General features: G+C 37.3%; 1 protein-coding gene across 1 annotated transcript; it reads left to right on the forward strand.

Moving 5' to 3' along the window:
- The first annotated feature begins 2,543 nt into the window (after positions 1–2,543).
- LOC110872827 (probable RNA-dependent RNA polymerase 1) lies at positions 2,544–8,636 on the forward strand. Its single transcript, XM_022121704.2, has 5 exons — positions 2,544–2,695; positions 3,727–4,267; positions 4,966–6,809; positions 6,920–7,070; positions 7,655–8,636. The coding sequence occupies exons 2-5, from the start codon at positions 3,746–3,748 to the stop codon at positions 8,498–8,500; spliced, it is 3,363 nt and encodes a 1,120-aa protein (XP_021977396.1). The 5' UTR covers positions 2,544–2,695; positions 3,727–3,745; the 3' UTR covers positions 8,501–8,636.
- Positions 8,637–16,304: the final 7,668 nt, after the last annotated feature.

Here is a 16,304-nt window from a genome sequence, read left to right on the forward strand (position 1 = left end):
TCAGTCGCGTATTCTTAGGCACGACTAAGATAGGCAGTCGGAGTCTCATCGCCCTTCATCTCAATCTTTAAGAGTTTTGTCTTCAACGTGTACTCCCGTGACGAGTTGTTGGGTGCATAGGCCCGTTCCAAAGCGAGCCATAGATCCCTGGAAGTCGTTCCTTGTACGTGTTGAAAAGATGACTCAGAAATAGTGGATATGATGGCCATTCTGACGTGGGCATCGTTGGCAGTCCAGATGGCATAGTTAGGGTTGTCTTTCGTTGTAGATTCTGAGGTAATCATTTTTTATGGACAAGAAATTGTACCATCTACATACCCAAACAAATTATTTGTGACAAGGAAAGGCTGAATCATGGCTTTTCAGTACCCAAAATTCTTAGGGTTTAGGGTGAAAGGGAATGTGTGAGAGTTGTGGGCATGTTTTTCAGTAGAGTTGATAGCAGCAAGTAGCGCCATTGTTGATTGAAGCCGGAAGTTGAAGGAGGCTGCTAGGGCAGCGCAGATGGCAGGGTAGGGTTTAGGCGGCCTTGGCTCTGATACCAAGCCATAACGTGAAATATGTTATTGTAATTGATTGATTGAATATCACGTACATAGAATCCCTATATATAAACTAGAATATTACAATTTACTACCCTCTAGTTATGATAGATGATCATAGAGTTTTTAAATGAAATTTTCTACATAATATAATTGGACGAAGTTTTTATGGAATGTTTGTGCAGGCATATCTTTATGTCTCGTTTTTATAGTGTCAGACTGTACCGCGACTGGTACTGACAAGTATTGTCTGTTCGCGTTTCTACCGTCAGTCTAGGATATAGTTTCTAATCGTAACGGATTTGTTATCATAATAAGCTATGATTTTTATAATTCCTAGACTCTTAAGACTTAATCAAATAAAATCAAGTCAAATATGCGAAAATAAATAATGTAATAGTTGTTCGGGTTGTACGGAATTATCAGAATTTTGCCGAATGTCACATCATATTCCAACCATGACCCCCACACCCTTTAGCGCCTTATGTAATTTACTTTAGCACATATGAATTTTGTTAATGCATTTTCCAAAAATAAATAACTTTTATCGTTTTATAAAAAAATCTAAGAGATAATGAAGTTACCGTCTATGTTTACAAAAATAAAAAGTACAAGACCCATCGTAAATGACTATGTGCATTGTCACCAATGACTAGACGTTTATATTTAATTACTGGACAATATTCTCATATGTATAAACAATCAAGGTTTAAGAGGGTCAGAGGGACGTAGTTAAAGTATGGTCTTTTTAAAATTGTGATAATTATGTTATTTCTCTTATTAATTAGCCCTATAATTAAGGATAGATAAAATTCTTGGGTGCGACCCGATCAATTATAGTGTTTAGTCTTCTCCACTAAGCTATGGTCTTTTTAAAAGAAAATTAACGTGTACTATGAATAGCTAACTGATTTTTTTTGCTTTTCAAAAGCGCCTCACGAAATAAAGCCTAACTTAATTTGACTCTAAAAACAAGACTATTTAATAAAGTGGGTAACACGCTAAAGTTTGTGCGTGTAAAGAACCAGTATTTCTTTGCCCCCTTTTGCATACATTTGGCTTCCTAGCGCCAGAAGCTATCCATTTCTTGATCAGGGTATAACGGGTTATCCATATCAATTGTAAAGGTTTGTCTTTGTAAGGTTAGGGTGGAGGGTATAGTCAAACACCTTAGGGTGTTTGAGTGAAATCTTACCCAATAAGACCATAGGTAATGGTTAATGCCCACTAAGGAGCATTTTTCACCACATCATCATCATAATGCCCTTTTAAAAAAGGTGTAATGGTTAATGCTCATTTCATTTATTACTTTCCATTATTTTTATTCTCTTTGGGCATTATTATAGAAATGTCCCTCACTCTTCATGCCCCTATAATGCCCATGAGTAATGGTGTAAGGGCATTATCAAAATCTTTCATGCCCTTATAAAGCCCTATTACATATGGTCTAATATTATGCCATATCAACTCCCCATTCCACTCCCCATTTTGCACTCAATCAGAGGGTGTAGTCAAACACCCTATGGTGTTTGAGTAGGTTAAAAAATAAATAATTGTGATTAGTTAGAAGGGGTTGGACCCACCATTTTATCAATCACCCTCTCTCTCATTTTCGGTAAACACTCACCGAAATACCCACCCTCTCTCCTCCTTACCGAATACCCACAAACACACGGTATAGTCACCGAATCGGTGACATACCTCCCCGCACAAGTCCCTGAGGGTTATACCCTCTACCCTTACGCTGTGTTCCCGAATTAAGTTAAGGAGAGAAAAGAGAGGATTCTCTCCTTTTCTTTTCTTTCTCTCCGTTTCTTTCCAAATTGGAAAGATTAATTTTAGGCAAAAAATATCTAAGTTTCTCTTCTTTTTTCTCCTTTAGTGAAACTCTAGAACACAACTAAAAATTATTTCTTTTCGAATTTTTTCTTTTCTTTCATTTAAAAAAGAATGGCAACACTGCAACTTGACAAGTTTTTTTTAGTGAAATATGGTTTTGGGTTGTCTAAACAAAATTAATAAATGAACCCAAAGTCCAAACTTTCTCTAGTGAGCCCAGGCATTATTGAGGTACTTTGATCTCTACGAAGCAGATGGAACTTGTGACGGATTGACTTGCCCATGATCATCATCTCAATCTTCTTCGGTATCTGGTAATTCTCTTCAAATTCTGTTGCAGAAGCGTCATGCTATGCTATCTGATTGCAACGTTTTTTGCTAATATCACTAGACGGTTAAGTCTACAAAATTACTTTGGAATTTACCAAAGGTTTTCTTGGTTATTTGTGGAGATAGTGTGATCTTAGTGATTGCTATTAGGCTATAGAGTGTGAGGGGCATGGTTGGGTCAATCGCCTCGTAGGATCATTAATGAATTGTTATACCACCCCTTTGTCTCATCCACCATGATTCCCTTGGCAACCATGGGCCTTCTTTCTTTATTCAATATTTCCTTTCCTTTTCACAAAAATAAATTAAAATAAGATAATAGTGGTTTGAGTCATGACCACACCCTATAGCCTTAAAGTTTTGAATGATGGATTAGAAGTAGGTTACATGGCGATGATGTGGAGGGTCATGAGGATCATGACCACACCCTATAGCCTTAAAGTTTTTATCAAAATCTATATGCATAGATTTATATGCAATATTGGGAAATACTAACAAGGGAAGATATCAAAGAGGAATCTTTTGTTTGGATTAAAAATAGGTCTAAGTTTGGAGATTTAAATAGGGATTGTTGGTGTGATTTTAACCTTAGAGACTTGGTAAAGTAATGTCGTTGGTTTCTTTCTTTGTATTTTGGGACTTCGAGCATCTAGCTGCCCCTCTTGTTGGCAATAAATTGTTGTCGTTGGTTGTTCAAAAGAAAAATTGTTTGTGATATTGTTTTGCAAATAATTACTTGGATTTATATACAAAATTGGTAATATAAAAGTTATAAAAAAAAAAAAAAATTGGAGGTAACAGATTTTTCATACTGTTGGGTTCCTAGCAAAACAATCTATTTATCTGGTGTTGGGTTGCGATGATTATAGTTTTTATCTTTACAGAATAAGCACATTAGTAGTAAAATTATATTAATGTATAAAAATATTCTGTTACATGACGATTAAATTGAATATTGCCTATTTGTATAAAATTTGTGACTTAATCTATCATGTTGTATAATGTGAAATTGCAGTTGAAAACATCTCAGTTGGATGGGTAAGACGGTTGATGTTTACGGATTCCCCAATTTAGTATCTGCAGATGTAGTTAAAACAGTTCTGGAGGGATATATTGGTGTAGTAGGGAGTATTAAGGCTTTAGAGGTTAGACAAAAAAAGGCAGGGGATAGAGCTTACGCTAGAGTCCAATTTACGACAAAAGATCATATGGAATGCATATTAAATCTGGCTAACAGTAGGCAGTTATGGTATGATGGTAGATCTTATTTGAAGGCTTGGAAAAGGGATATTGATCTTGTACAGAAGCCTAGGCAATTTGCTTTTGAAATGGAAGGTGCAACTCTTCATTTTGGTTGCCAGGTGTCAAAAACGAGTTTGTCGGTGCTCTATGAAATGGGAAATGCATCAGTGAAATTTGGATTTGGATTAAGAAAGTTATACTTTGGTGTTTCAGAGTTCATGACGAGTTACCAGCTGCAACTCTCGTATGAAAATATTTGGCAAGTTCAGCTACATTGCCCGCGTGGCGTTGGTGCAAGGTTTCTTGTTATTCAGGTCAGTTTGATTGAGCTACTATGTACTTGACAGTATTAGTAGTGTGGTTTTGGTGAAAGAATAAAAACAATATTTTGAGATATTAGACGTTAGATTAATACAGAATATGATCCAACTTAAGTGGTCTTAATTATTTCGATTGAAATGTGTTTCTTTTATTTCTGTTATTTACTAAGATGTCCTACTTTAAAGTTTGGATTTAAATAACCCCAACTTTCACCAATTGGCAAATAGCACTCCCAACTTTTGATTTGTACACCAGCACTTCCAACTTTCCACTTATTGGCCGATAACACTCCATAACTAACTGAACCCTAGCAAAGTTACACGTCACACGCCACGTCAGCAAAAAGGGCCACATCAGTGGCCACACCATCAAAAATGCCACATCAGCTGCCATGTCAGATGCCACATCAGCAAAAACTAACAGGGTTAGGATTCAATTAGTTAAGGAGTGTTATCGGCCAATAAGTTGAAAGTTGGAAGTGCTGATGTACAAATCGAAAGTTGGGAGTGTTATCGGCCAATTGGTCAAAGTTGAGGTTATTTAAATCCAATATCTCAAGATTATTTGAAAGTGATGACTTTTTATCAGTCTAATGATATACACCTAATACAGCTAGTAAATATTGCTTTCGGAGAGAGGAAAAAGAGATACTCTTTTCCTGTTTCATCCATGATCATCTTTTATTTTGCAGCTCTATGGTGCTCCTCGAATTTATCAGAAAGTTGAAGACAACCCTTATAGCTTTAATACGGAACTTTCTGATGATCAGTGGGTTAGGGCAACCGACTTTACTCCATCTTTTGCCATTGGACAATCATCTCATCTATGCATAGAACTTCCACATGATGTTGAACTACCAGATCTTGGTTGTTATTTTCCATATTATGAAGAAAGTAACCACCCATTTAACTTGGTGACCGGTCATAATTTTTCTAAAAATACGGATCTAGTCCCAATTGTGGGTCCCACCCAAGGTTATTATCTGCCATTTGATATAGTTTTTAAGATTTGCGCTTTGGTTCAACATGGTTGCATTCCGGGACCTGTCCTTAATGATGATTTCTATGCGTTGTTGGATCCTCAAAGACGTGACATTGAATCAATTGAATATGTCATGGAGAAACTTTATTTTTTAAAAGTTTGTTGTTATGATCCGGTTAGGTTTATAATCGAAGAATATCGAAACAACAAAAAGTTAAGGTCGCCTACTATCTCATTGGACACTGGTCTTGTATACGTGAGGAGAGTTCAAATTACACCATCAAAGGTGTACTTTTGGGGCCCAGAGGTCAATGTGTCTAATCGGGTTCTACGCCACTATGCAGATTATATTGATAATTTTCTTCGTGTTTCATTTGTTGATGAAGAATTGGAGAAACTTTATTCAACAGATTTATCCCCAAGAGTAGGTCAGAGTGGGGTAAGTAGAACCGGAATTTATAGGAGAATTTTGTCAATTCTTAGAAATGGGATAGTAATTGGCAATAAGAAATTTGAATTTCTTGCTTTCTCATCAAGCCAGTTACGGGATAATTCCGCATGGATGTTTGCATCAACCGGAAGAGTAAATGCTGCTGAAATAAGAAATTGGATGGGTGATTTTCGTAGCATAAAAAACGTTGCAAAATATGCTGCTAGACTTGGTCAATGCTTTGGTTCATCAAAAGAAAGTTTAAGTGTTGCACGGTATGAAGTTGAAGAAATTCCTGATATAAAAATTGTAAGAAATGGTACTACATATGTTTTTTCTGATGGAATTGGGAAAATATCTGCGGAACTTGCTGAAAGAGTTTCAAGAAAATGTGGCTATGATTTCATTCCATCCGCTTTTCAAATCCGATACGCTGGGTACAAAGGTGTTGTGGCTGTGGACCCCACCTCGTTCATGAAATTATCATCGAGGGAAAGCATGTTCAAATTTGAATCTGACAACACAAAGTTGGATATTCTTGCGGTTAGCAAATATCAGCCATGCTATATGAACCGCCAGTTCATCACCCTTCTTTCTACCCTCGGGATTTCTGATCACATCTTTCAAAGGAAGCAAAGAGAAGCAGTGTGCTTACTAGACGCCATTTTAGTGGATCCAATAAAGGCAGAAGAGGCATTAGATTTAATGTCACCAGGAGAAAACACCAACGTTATGAAGGGCATGCTTTCGTGTGGATATAAGCCGAATTCTGAACCGTTTCTGTCAATGATGCTGCAAGTTTTTCGTGCAACGAAGTTGCTAGAATTGAGAACTAAAACGCGGATTTTTGTTCCCAAAGGAAGAGCAATGATGGGATGTTTGGATGAAACTCGAACACTTGAATATGGTCAAGTTTTTGTTCAATATTCGAGTGCAGGACGAAGGCCATTGGGTGATGAGTATAGTGGAATTGGCTCATACAGGCCCCGAATTGTTACGGGGGATGTGGTGGTTGCTAAAAACCCGTGTTTGCATCCTGGGGATGTACGGGTCTTGAAGGCTGTTATTGTTCCAGCACTACACCATATGGTGGATTGTGTTGTTTTTCCACAGAAAGGAAAAAGGTAAAATGTATTGCAGATTCTTTTTTGTTCATTTTTGTTATAGAATCGACTGTAGTGATCTTGTATGATTATGTTTGGCTGGTGCTAACGTATATACTTTTACACTATAGGCCTCATCCAAACGAATGTTCCGGAAGCGATTTGGATGGAGATATTTACTTTGTCTGTTGGGACCCTGATCTTATTCCACCTATGCAGTTCGAACCGATGGATTATAATCCAGCTCCGTCTATGCAACTAGATCATGATGTTACTATTGAGGTATAAATGCATTGGTAAATATCAACAATTGTTTAAAGCAAATTATCATTTTTGAACAGTTACCCACCCACCTTGCCCATTTTACTACTTCAAAAGATTTGGTCATAGGGGTGACATTTTGTGGGTCGACGAGTTAAGGAGTTGGCACATTTGGGTGGGCGAGTTGAAATTGATGAATTAGAACATGACTCATATATACGTGTGAAAGACATCAGCCCTAACGTGGACACACTTGAAACCATGTGACCCAAACAAAACTTGTGTAACTTATTTATCTGAATGGTCAAACAAATTTTCAAGTCAAAACAGGTTGACGGGTTGTGGATGGTAAATGGGGTCTTAAATGGGTTGGTGGCTTAAAAACGGGCTGTAATAAAGTTGTTAAGAGAGTCATAAACTGGTTGATGGGTTAAACTTATAAGTTATATATTTTCCATCGTTATAACTTCTATTTTAAATGGGTTGACCGGTCAGCCCGTTTAGTTTTAGTACATTCCAAACACGACCCTTTTTTAAATCCACCCTTAGGAATAAAAACTTGTTTTCTTAATCTCCTTAGATCTTGACGCTATTTTATATTATAGGAAGTCGAGGAGTATTTCACAAACTACATAGTCAATGACAGTTTAGGAAAAATTTCAAATGCCCACACAGTCTTTGCAGACCGGGAACCCACAAAAGCAATGGCCGAACCTTGTGTAGAGCTTGCGAAGCTCTTTTCAATTGCTGTTGACTTTCCAAAAACCGGTGTTCCAGCAGAAATGCCCTCAAATCTCCGCCCCAAAGAGTATCCAGATTTCATGGAAAAACCTGACAAAACAACCTATGAGTCACAAAACGTGATTGGGAAACTGTTTCGGGAAGTAAAACACATCGACCCACAAAACAGCCCGGTCATTCCCTTCACAAAAGAGGTGGCTAGACAGGCTTATGATGCTGACATGGAAGTGCTCGGCTTTGAGGATTACACTGATGAAGCATTTGATTTTAAGACTTATTACGATAACAAGTTGAGTAGTCTAATGGATTATTACGGAATCAAGACTGAAGCGGAACTTTTAACTGGTAGTATCATGAAAATGTCGAGATCTTTTGACCGAAGGAATGATGCTGAAGCGGTTGGTTTAGCTGTAAAGTCGTTAAGGAAAGAAGCTAGAAACTGGTTCAAAAGTGGCGGAGGAGATAGGGATACAGAAGATGATAATGTGTATGCAAAAGCTTCTGCATGGTATCATGTCACATACCATCCAGAGTACTGGGGCCGTTACGATGCCGGCTATGATGAGGGTAAGCCACGCCATTTTCTGAGTTTTCCATGGAGCATTCATGACAAACTTATCGAAATCAAGCAACGAAAAGCGAGCATCAGAAGGCATCTTGATTATGATTTGCTGTCACATCAGTTTGACACTGCATTTAATCCTTTTTGAATTACCACGAGGTACTTTTAGACCCAGTCTAATCTGGATGGCTTGGTTTCTTATCGGTCTGTGTTTGCTTTATTGTAAATATTGTCATATGTTTGAATCTGATGCAACTTTGGAATGGGTTCAGTCTATGTGTAAATAGGGTTTCTTGTTAATATTGCCATTGTTTACATATAGCTACTAAACAATCATCGACAACCATTGAAAATCATAGACTATAATATGACAAGTCTTAGAACGTAAAAATTGTAGAAAAAAAAAATCAAGATTACTTTAATGCTTGCTTAGAGATGATAACACTCATTATATGAGTGTACAATAGGACTTGTGAGTTTTAGGGATTGTGAAATTTGTGAGTGTATTAGAGCATTCACATCCATTTCATCAATTTTTCACCTTAAATTACATTAAAAAACATTATATCTTCTCTCTCCTATTCAATTAAATAATATTTTTTATACCTTTATCATTACCTTTTCTCTCATCCACTCACAATCACTTTCAAAATATATTAACAAATTATAGGGGGTGAACAGTGTCCCCTCAAATATACAGATGAACAGTAACATTTTCTCTCTCCTCCACTCACAACCACTTTTTATACTCTTTATATTATAAAAACTCCACTCACAGATTTTAGTGGGTTGGATGCGAATGCTCTTAAAGCATTCACATTGGACAAATCTCTATCTCTATTTATATAACTAGTTCTATACCAGTCCGGTGGAATACGTTATACCAAAATTTATGTATACTTATACAATGTATCATATAAATATATTAATTTATACATCATGGTTAAGGTTATTGTAAAAAAGGTTAAAAGTGTGAGAAAAGTGAGAAATATTGTGGAGATGACATGTGTCCTAAATCTAAATTAATTCAAAATGGTAAACAAGTAATTTTATCATTAATTCAATTAATTAAAAACTTCCCATAACCGCCACCTTAATTATAGGAACTGGAGTTTTTTTTAAAAGATCTCTATAAACACCATTCTGCAAGTATATAACAATCTAAATTAATTCAAAAAGGTTAACAAGTAATTTTATCATTAATTCAATTAATTAAAAACTTCCCATAACGCCACCTTAATTATAGGAACTGGAATTTTTTAAAAGATCTCTATAAACACCATTCTGCAAGTATATAACACCATTCAGTAAGTATATAACACCATTCAGCACATATATAACACCATTCAATAAAATATATAAAACCATACAATAAAGTATATAACACAATTCAGCACATATATAACACCATTCAATAAAGTATATAACACCATTCAGCACATATATAACACCATTCAATAATCATTACATCTCTGTATCATCTTCTCCACTTCCGACACCACCACTGCCGCTCCGCCGCCGCCACCGCTCCACTGCGATGTAGAGAGAGAGATCGAAATTGTAGAGAGAGAGATCTGGTCGTGCGATGTAGAGAGAGAGATCGAAATTGTAGGGATTTTGATTTACAGTTTCCTATTTTGAATAGATATAAAGACTTTATTACCCCTGTAATTTTCAATTCAGTCCAAAAAAATAAAACAAATTTTACAATTTGGTCCTATTAATCTCAACCATTAGATCAAAGATCTAATGGTGTAGATTCTTTATTACCCTTCTCACACTTTTGGTCTTTTTTACAGGAACCTTTATCTATACATCATATCAAAATTTATGAAGTCATCAATCACTGACTCAAACTTTTTGTCTTCCTAAATGGATACTGTGACACTCTAGGCTTTCCCGAGTAACCTCCTTCTGGTATTAGCGTTATGTGTACGTATATTACTATTAAATGAGAAATCTTTACTTACTTCAGTGCACTACGTGGTCCTCTCATTGTGTTATGTGTATTAATATAAATATATATATATATATATATATATATATATATATATATATATATATATATATATATATATATATATATATGTGACGTGTGTATACCGAGACCACAAGATCCCGACCCGAGACCACTCGGTCTCGAGTAACCCAAAACAGATGGGCCGAGCCCACTCGGAATCCCTTTAGGGAGCACCGTAGAATCGGTATAAAACCCTTACAGCTAGCCGACATTGCCACTTTTGGCAACAATCAATTGCATCAAATCCCAAACATTCTCTTCTTCCCTCTCTCTATCTCTCTCATCCACTTTCCCTTACTAGAAACCCTAAAGCACCACCATAATCCTCCTCCCCATCTCTCGGATCCAAACGGCAGCGGCAAGGATCTCCGATCAGCTCGTGTTCTTCACTCAAGGATCATCGGACATCAAACCTACTCACCCCTACACTCTAAATCCTTAGCCGGTTAGTGTTTCTTTGCAAACACAAGAGAATGCATGATAAAAGTGTTGATTATTGATAATATGCATATTTCTATATGATTAGGAGGGTTGAAGTGATTTGTTAATTGTTATGCTAGCTTGATAGTTAGGATGTGGGTTAGACAATATGAAAATGGATGAATGTTGATGATAGATCATATGCATGCATGCTTTTATATTGTTGAATATGCTAGTTGAATAGGAGCCGATGATGATTCATGAATGATGCACAAAATCAGTGAATGCTAGTCTGTCTTGTATGCATGTGCTTGCATATGTTGAAAACCTAAATGAAGAACAGTTAGATGATGAAAGAATATTTTGAAAAATTGTTGCATTTGATCCATTTTGGTTAGGGTAGAATATTTGGAACATGTTAGTGCAATTTGATTGGTCAGTACATGAAATCATGATTGTGCAATTCTATTATGTAGTACAATGTTCTAGAAAGATTCCATCTAGAATGCGACTCGGGAACCTTTCGTGACAACTCGAGACCAAGCAGCACGCATCAAGGACTCAAAACCAGCAAGATCTCGACTCGAGATCTCCCGATCTCGACCTGAGACTGAACTCGAGACCTCCCAGGGTTGCGACTCATGCATGCACCACTCGAGACCACTCATCCGCAACCCGAGACCTCTTGGTTACGACTCGAGACTCCATGTTCTCGAGTCGAGACCACCTGGTCTCGACTGGGCCGTCTGACTTAGTAATTGGGCCACAATGTGTGACAACGTGTTTTGGCTTTGTGTCTATGCTACTGTCGATATATGTTGTTACTGTTTAACTGTTTAGATGTTAGAACAGGCCCAATAACTTAATGGATAATTGAATGTTGTGCATGCTATGTGTTAGATGCGTGTAGGATGTACGTGATTTGTTTGTACCCAAGCCTGACCCATACTGGTAACCATGTTAGGACGTGGTGATCAGCGTACTTGACCAAGAAAACCATCTGCCGAGCAACCCAAGGTGAGTTCACACCCTAAAAGCATGCGTCCCAGGGAGGGACACGAACAAAATGCTAATACTTCCGGGGGAAAATACGAATGGGTACTTTTAAATTTCTATCTCAGGGGGAGATACGTTTGGATATTATTTATAAATCACAACTAGCAAAACTAAACAAATCTCTATCATGTAAAGTCCCAGCTTACAGTACCGATTAATCGTCGGGGGCGAACAGGTTATTAGTTGATAGCGCTATTAGGTTTGACAACCTCACACCGTGACCGGGGGAATCAGGCGTAAACTAGTAGACCTTGCATCTTGGTTAATGATGATAGACATTAACTTGGGGCACAACAACTATTCGTCAATAGTTTCGGTATCGCCAGTTTAGTAAGCTTTCAGATGGGGTAGCTCCCCATGAAGTGATTATAAATGCTTTATCTAAACAATTTACGTTTTCAAAAAGTTAAAACTGGACAACTCGTGAACTCGCCAACATTATATTGATACCCTACTGCATGTTTTGCAGGTACGCAGTGACTCAGGAGCTTGCAGCTTGGGGAAGTGTAGTGGTCGTCTAAACCCACGTGTTGGGTTTCTTAAATAAATTAGAAACTTGAAATTTTGTTTAAACCATTTGCTATGCTTCCGCTACTTATTTAAACTGTGTTGAACTTAAAACTTTTGAACTTTACCCATGGTATTTACCAACCCTTATGGTTGGTGAATTTCCTTATTATTAAATTAAATGCTCAGTATAATTGGTGGTTGGATCCTAGTCAGTCACACGCCTCGTGGTGGTACTCCGCATGTGGGTTTGAGGGTGTGACAGATACTAATCTTGGGAGTAAACTGCCAAAATGGTTCCTAAGGTTTGGTCACTTTTGCCACTTTAATCCAAAACTCAAACCTTTTGAATCTGGGTCTCTGTGGTTTCAATTTTGTTACCATTTTCATCCAAAATCAAAATCTTGTCAGATTTTTTAGTTAACATCCAGTTTTTTTGTCTTGTTCCTCCCTTTTAATGAAGGGAAAAATGGTCAGATTTTTTAATTTGATATAATAAAACGTTAAAAAACCATTTTGCCTTTCATTAAAAGAGAGGAAAAAGACAAAAAAAAAACTAGATGTTAACTGAAAAATCTGACCAAATTTTGATTTTGGATGAAAATGGCAACAAAATTGAAACCACAAGGACACATATTCAAAAGGTTTGAGTTTTGGACTAAAGTGGTAAAAGTGACCAAGCCTCAGGGACCATTTTAGCAGTTTACTCTAATCTTGGATATCAACATTATCTATATATTAAAATCAAAACGAAATGAAAAGTATTTTTATATATTATATTATAATAAAATATTATAATAATTGTTATTCTCTTTACTTTTTAAGTTTGATAAGTTTGGTGTCAACTGGTACTTGTATCGAAAATACCGGTTCAACGCTAAAAGTCGGTACCAGATTGAGTTTGATAGACTTTTAGTTCGAGAAATTTGGTACTGCTACCCAGTACCATTTGCTCATCCCTGATCACGGGTACCGTACGAACAACAACGATATCGTCCACCTTTTTTTTAGTTTCAGGGGTAGGGATGAGTTCGGTGCCAACTGATACCCCGGTTACGGTATCGGTATATCAATGTACAAACCGGTAGCGAACCGGTACCAGGAACGCCAAACGTCAGTACCGAACTGGTACTTAGGATCTTCGGTTCAGGAAATTCGGTACCGATACCCATTACTATTTGCTCATCTCTGACTACGGGTTTCTACATTTTCTTTTTATTCTTGTCAGTGGTTCCATGTGCAACGCGCTTGTATTGATTTCAAACACATATAAACACAGACTAAATAACAAAATAAGTTCGCCGCAACGCGGCGACAGTTTTTATAACTAGTTTAATGAATTATAGAAGATATAATTTATCTGTAATAAGCACCTCTTCGGGCTTTGACTCTCGCATAATGAGGCTCAAGTGAAGATATATTCTCAAAATCTTTTCAAGTCGGTCTCATGTAAAGATGCCTCGTTGCCGTGCTCCTTTTTAACTGTTTTAACATATACTTTTAACTGATGAATTTGTCCCTCGGTCAGGAAGCTGAAATATAAAAATTCACAGCAGTAAGTTCACTTATTACTAAGAATCATCATCTACAAGATTAGCCTTATGCTTTGTAGCTTGTTTTTAAAACACATTTTGTTGTGATTTTGATATGCCCTGCTTGCGGCGTGCACACATAATGTATATATGTGTGGGCGCTCGGGGGCAAAAGTGAAATGGTACTAACTTTATCGTTATTTTACTAATCTCGTGAAAATAACGTTAAAAGCGGCGGATGGTTAATCATGCATCATGTGGTGATGTTGATAGCTGAAAGACACGGGGTACATACACCAATCAGTCTCTATCCCGATTGTTTGAGTGTTATGTCATATGTGTCTTAGGTCCAAGGCTTGATACAAAACTACAATCGAGCCAGGTGTGACAACCCGTAACTTCAGGTCAATGCTTTAACTTAACACAATTAAGTTGGTCACACAATCTTTAGCATTGCATGGAACTATGCATTATTTGACTTACATGAGAACTTTGTGCCTTGACTGTAAATTATATGTGGTGTGTGTGTTTTATGTAAAAGATGATACTTAGGGGTGAGTAGAGTAGTTAGTGAAACCTTAATAACTCCTAACCCTAAAACCTTCCTCACAAATCATTCTACGGCAGTTCAAATCATTCTCTCTACAACCATTTCTCTCATCATTCTTGGCTACACAAGTTCTCTCGCATCAATCTTGATTTCCCAATCCATCTAGAATCAATCTAAGGTAAACGTTTAATGATTATTTGTTGTTAATCATTGGTTATTTGATTCATGCAAACCCTAGTTCTCCAAACAATGGTTCTGTGTTTATTGATCATCCTGATTATTGTGAAATGGTTTATGAATAGTTGTGTAATCACTTGCCTGACATTAAGATGCCTGATATGTTAGAGGTGTTGATTGTTGATTAGATTACAGCATTGCCAATGTATGAAAATTAGGGTTTTTGATCGTAACTTGCAATGTAACTGTTCCATTGAAAACTGTAAATTGGTTTTGGAAATCACGCATGTTGTTAACTCGGAGTTAAGTGTCAGGGTTTTGTGAAGTCACAAGCCCGAGTTTTGTAAGTAAACACATGGTCTGAGTTTTGTATTAAACACATGGTCCGAGTTTTGTATTGAACACATGGTCCGAGTTTTGATTGAAGACATGGTCCGAGTTTTTGATTGAAGACTAGGTCCGAGTTTTAGATGGAATGCTTGATCCGAGTTTTGTTATTGATGTTTGGTCCGAGCTTTGTTGATTGTTTGGTCCGAGTTCTTGTTGTTGTTTGGTCCGAGTTTCACCCAAGGACTAGATGTCCGAGTTTGATATGTGTGTGCGTAGTCCGAGTTTGATGTAAATATAAGTGCCCGAGTTTATTGTAAACACCAATATTAGAGCTTAATGTTAACACTAGGGATCCGAGTTTACTTATAATGCTAAGTTCAAAACCCTGTGTGAAGAACACCTGGCATGCCACTGTGTGTTACTGTATGTTACTGTATGTATGTGCAATCTATGTCATGTCAATCTGTAAACAATTATCACACGGAACACAGTTGTTTGGACACCAAGGAATTGTAAACCTTATTTTATGTGCAATGTACCTTAGGTCGTGTGTAACAGACCTAACCATTAATTAACACTAGAAGCACAATAACAAACCGAGCAAACCAAGGTGAGTTCACACTCTTACCAAGGCATGGGATTCCCGGGGTAGGGAACGGGATTGGATGATTATCTGTACTTACGTTGTGATTGGGAATTATGAGTTACTGACCTCGGTTGGGAAAGGTCACTTATAGATACTGCTAGACTAGTGATACATGGGGAAGCCCCCACTACCCTTCGCACACATGCCTGTAATGGCTGCGATACTGATACTGATCTTCGCACACATGCCTGGAATGGCCGCGATACTGATACTAAACTTCGCACACATGCCTGGAGGGCCGCGATACAAATAAAACTAGTCTACAATACATGGGAAACCCCCACTAATCTTCGAAAACATGCCTGGAGGGCCGCGATGTAATTATCAACGATACATGGGTTACTAAACAAACAAACGTCTTACGAAATGAACACTATTACTAAACAACCCACTGTGAACTCGCTCAACTAGTTGTTGACTCTCTGTTACATGCCTTGCAGGTCGTTAGGTATACATGGAGCTTGCACTGGGAGGCGTGGTCGTTGTGGACAAGGATCGTGAATGCTTTGATTAAACACTTTGACATTACATATTCATACTTATGTTGGGTTTATTTTTATGCTTCCGCTAAACATTGATATTGCACTTATGTTTTGAACACCTTTCATATTTGTTTGGTTGAATTACATTTACTTTTACTTATTACTTACATGTTCAATATGATTGGTGGCTTGATCCTGGTCATGTCACGCCTCCATGCGGTGATACTCCGCG

The sequence above is a fragment of the Helianthus annuus genome, chromosome 8 (genome assembly GCF_002127325.2).
Source record: "Helianthus annuus cultivar XRQ/B chromosome 8, HanXRQr2.0-SUNRISE, whole genome shotgun sequence".
NCBI lineage: Eukaryota > Viridiplantae > Streptophyta > Magnoliopsida > Asterales > Asteraceae > Helianthus > Helianthus annuus.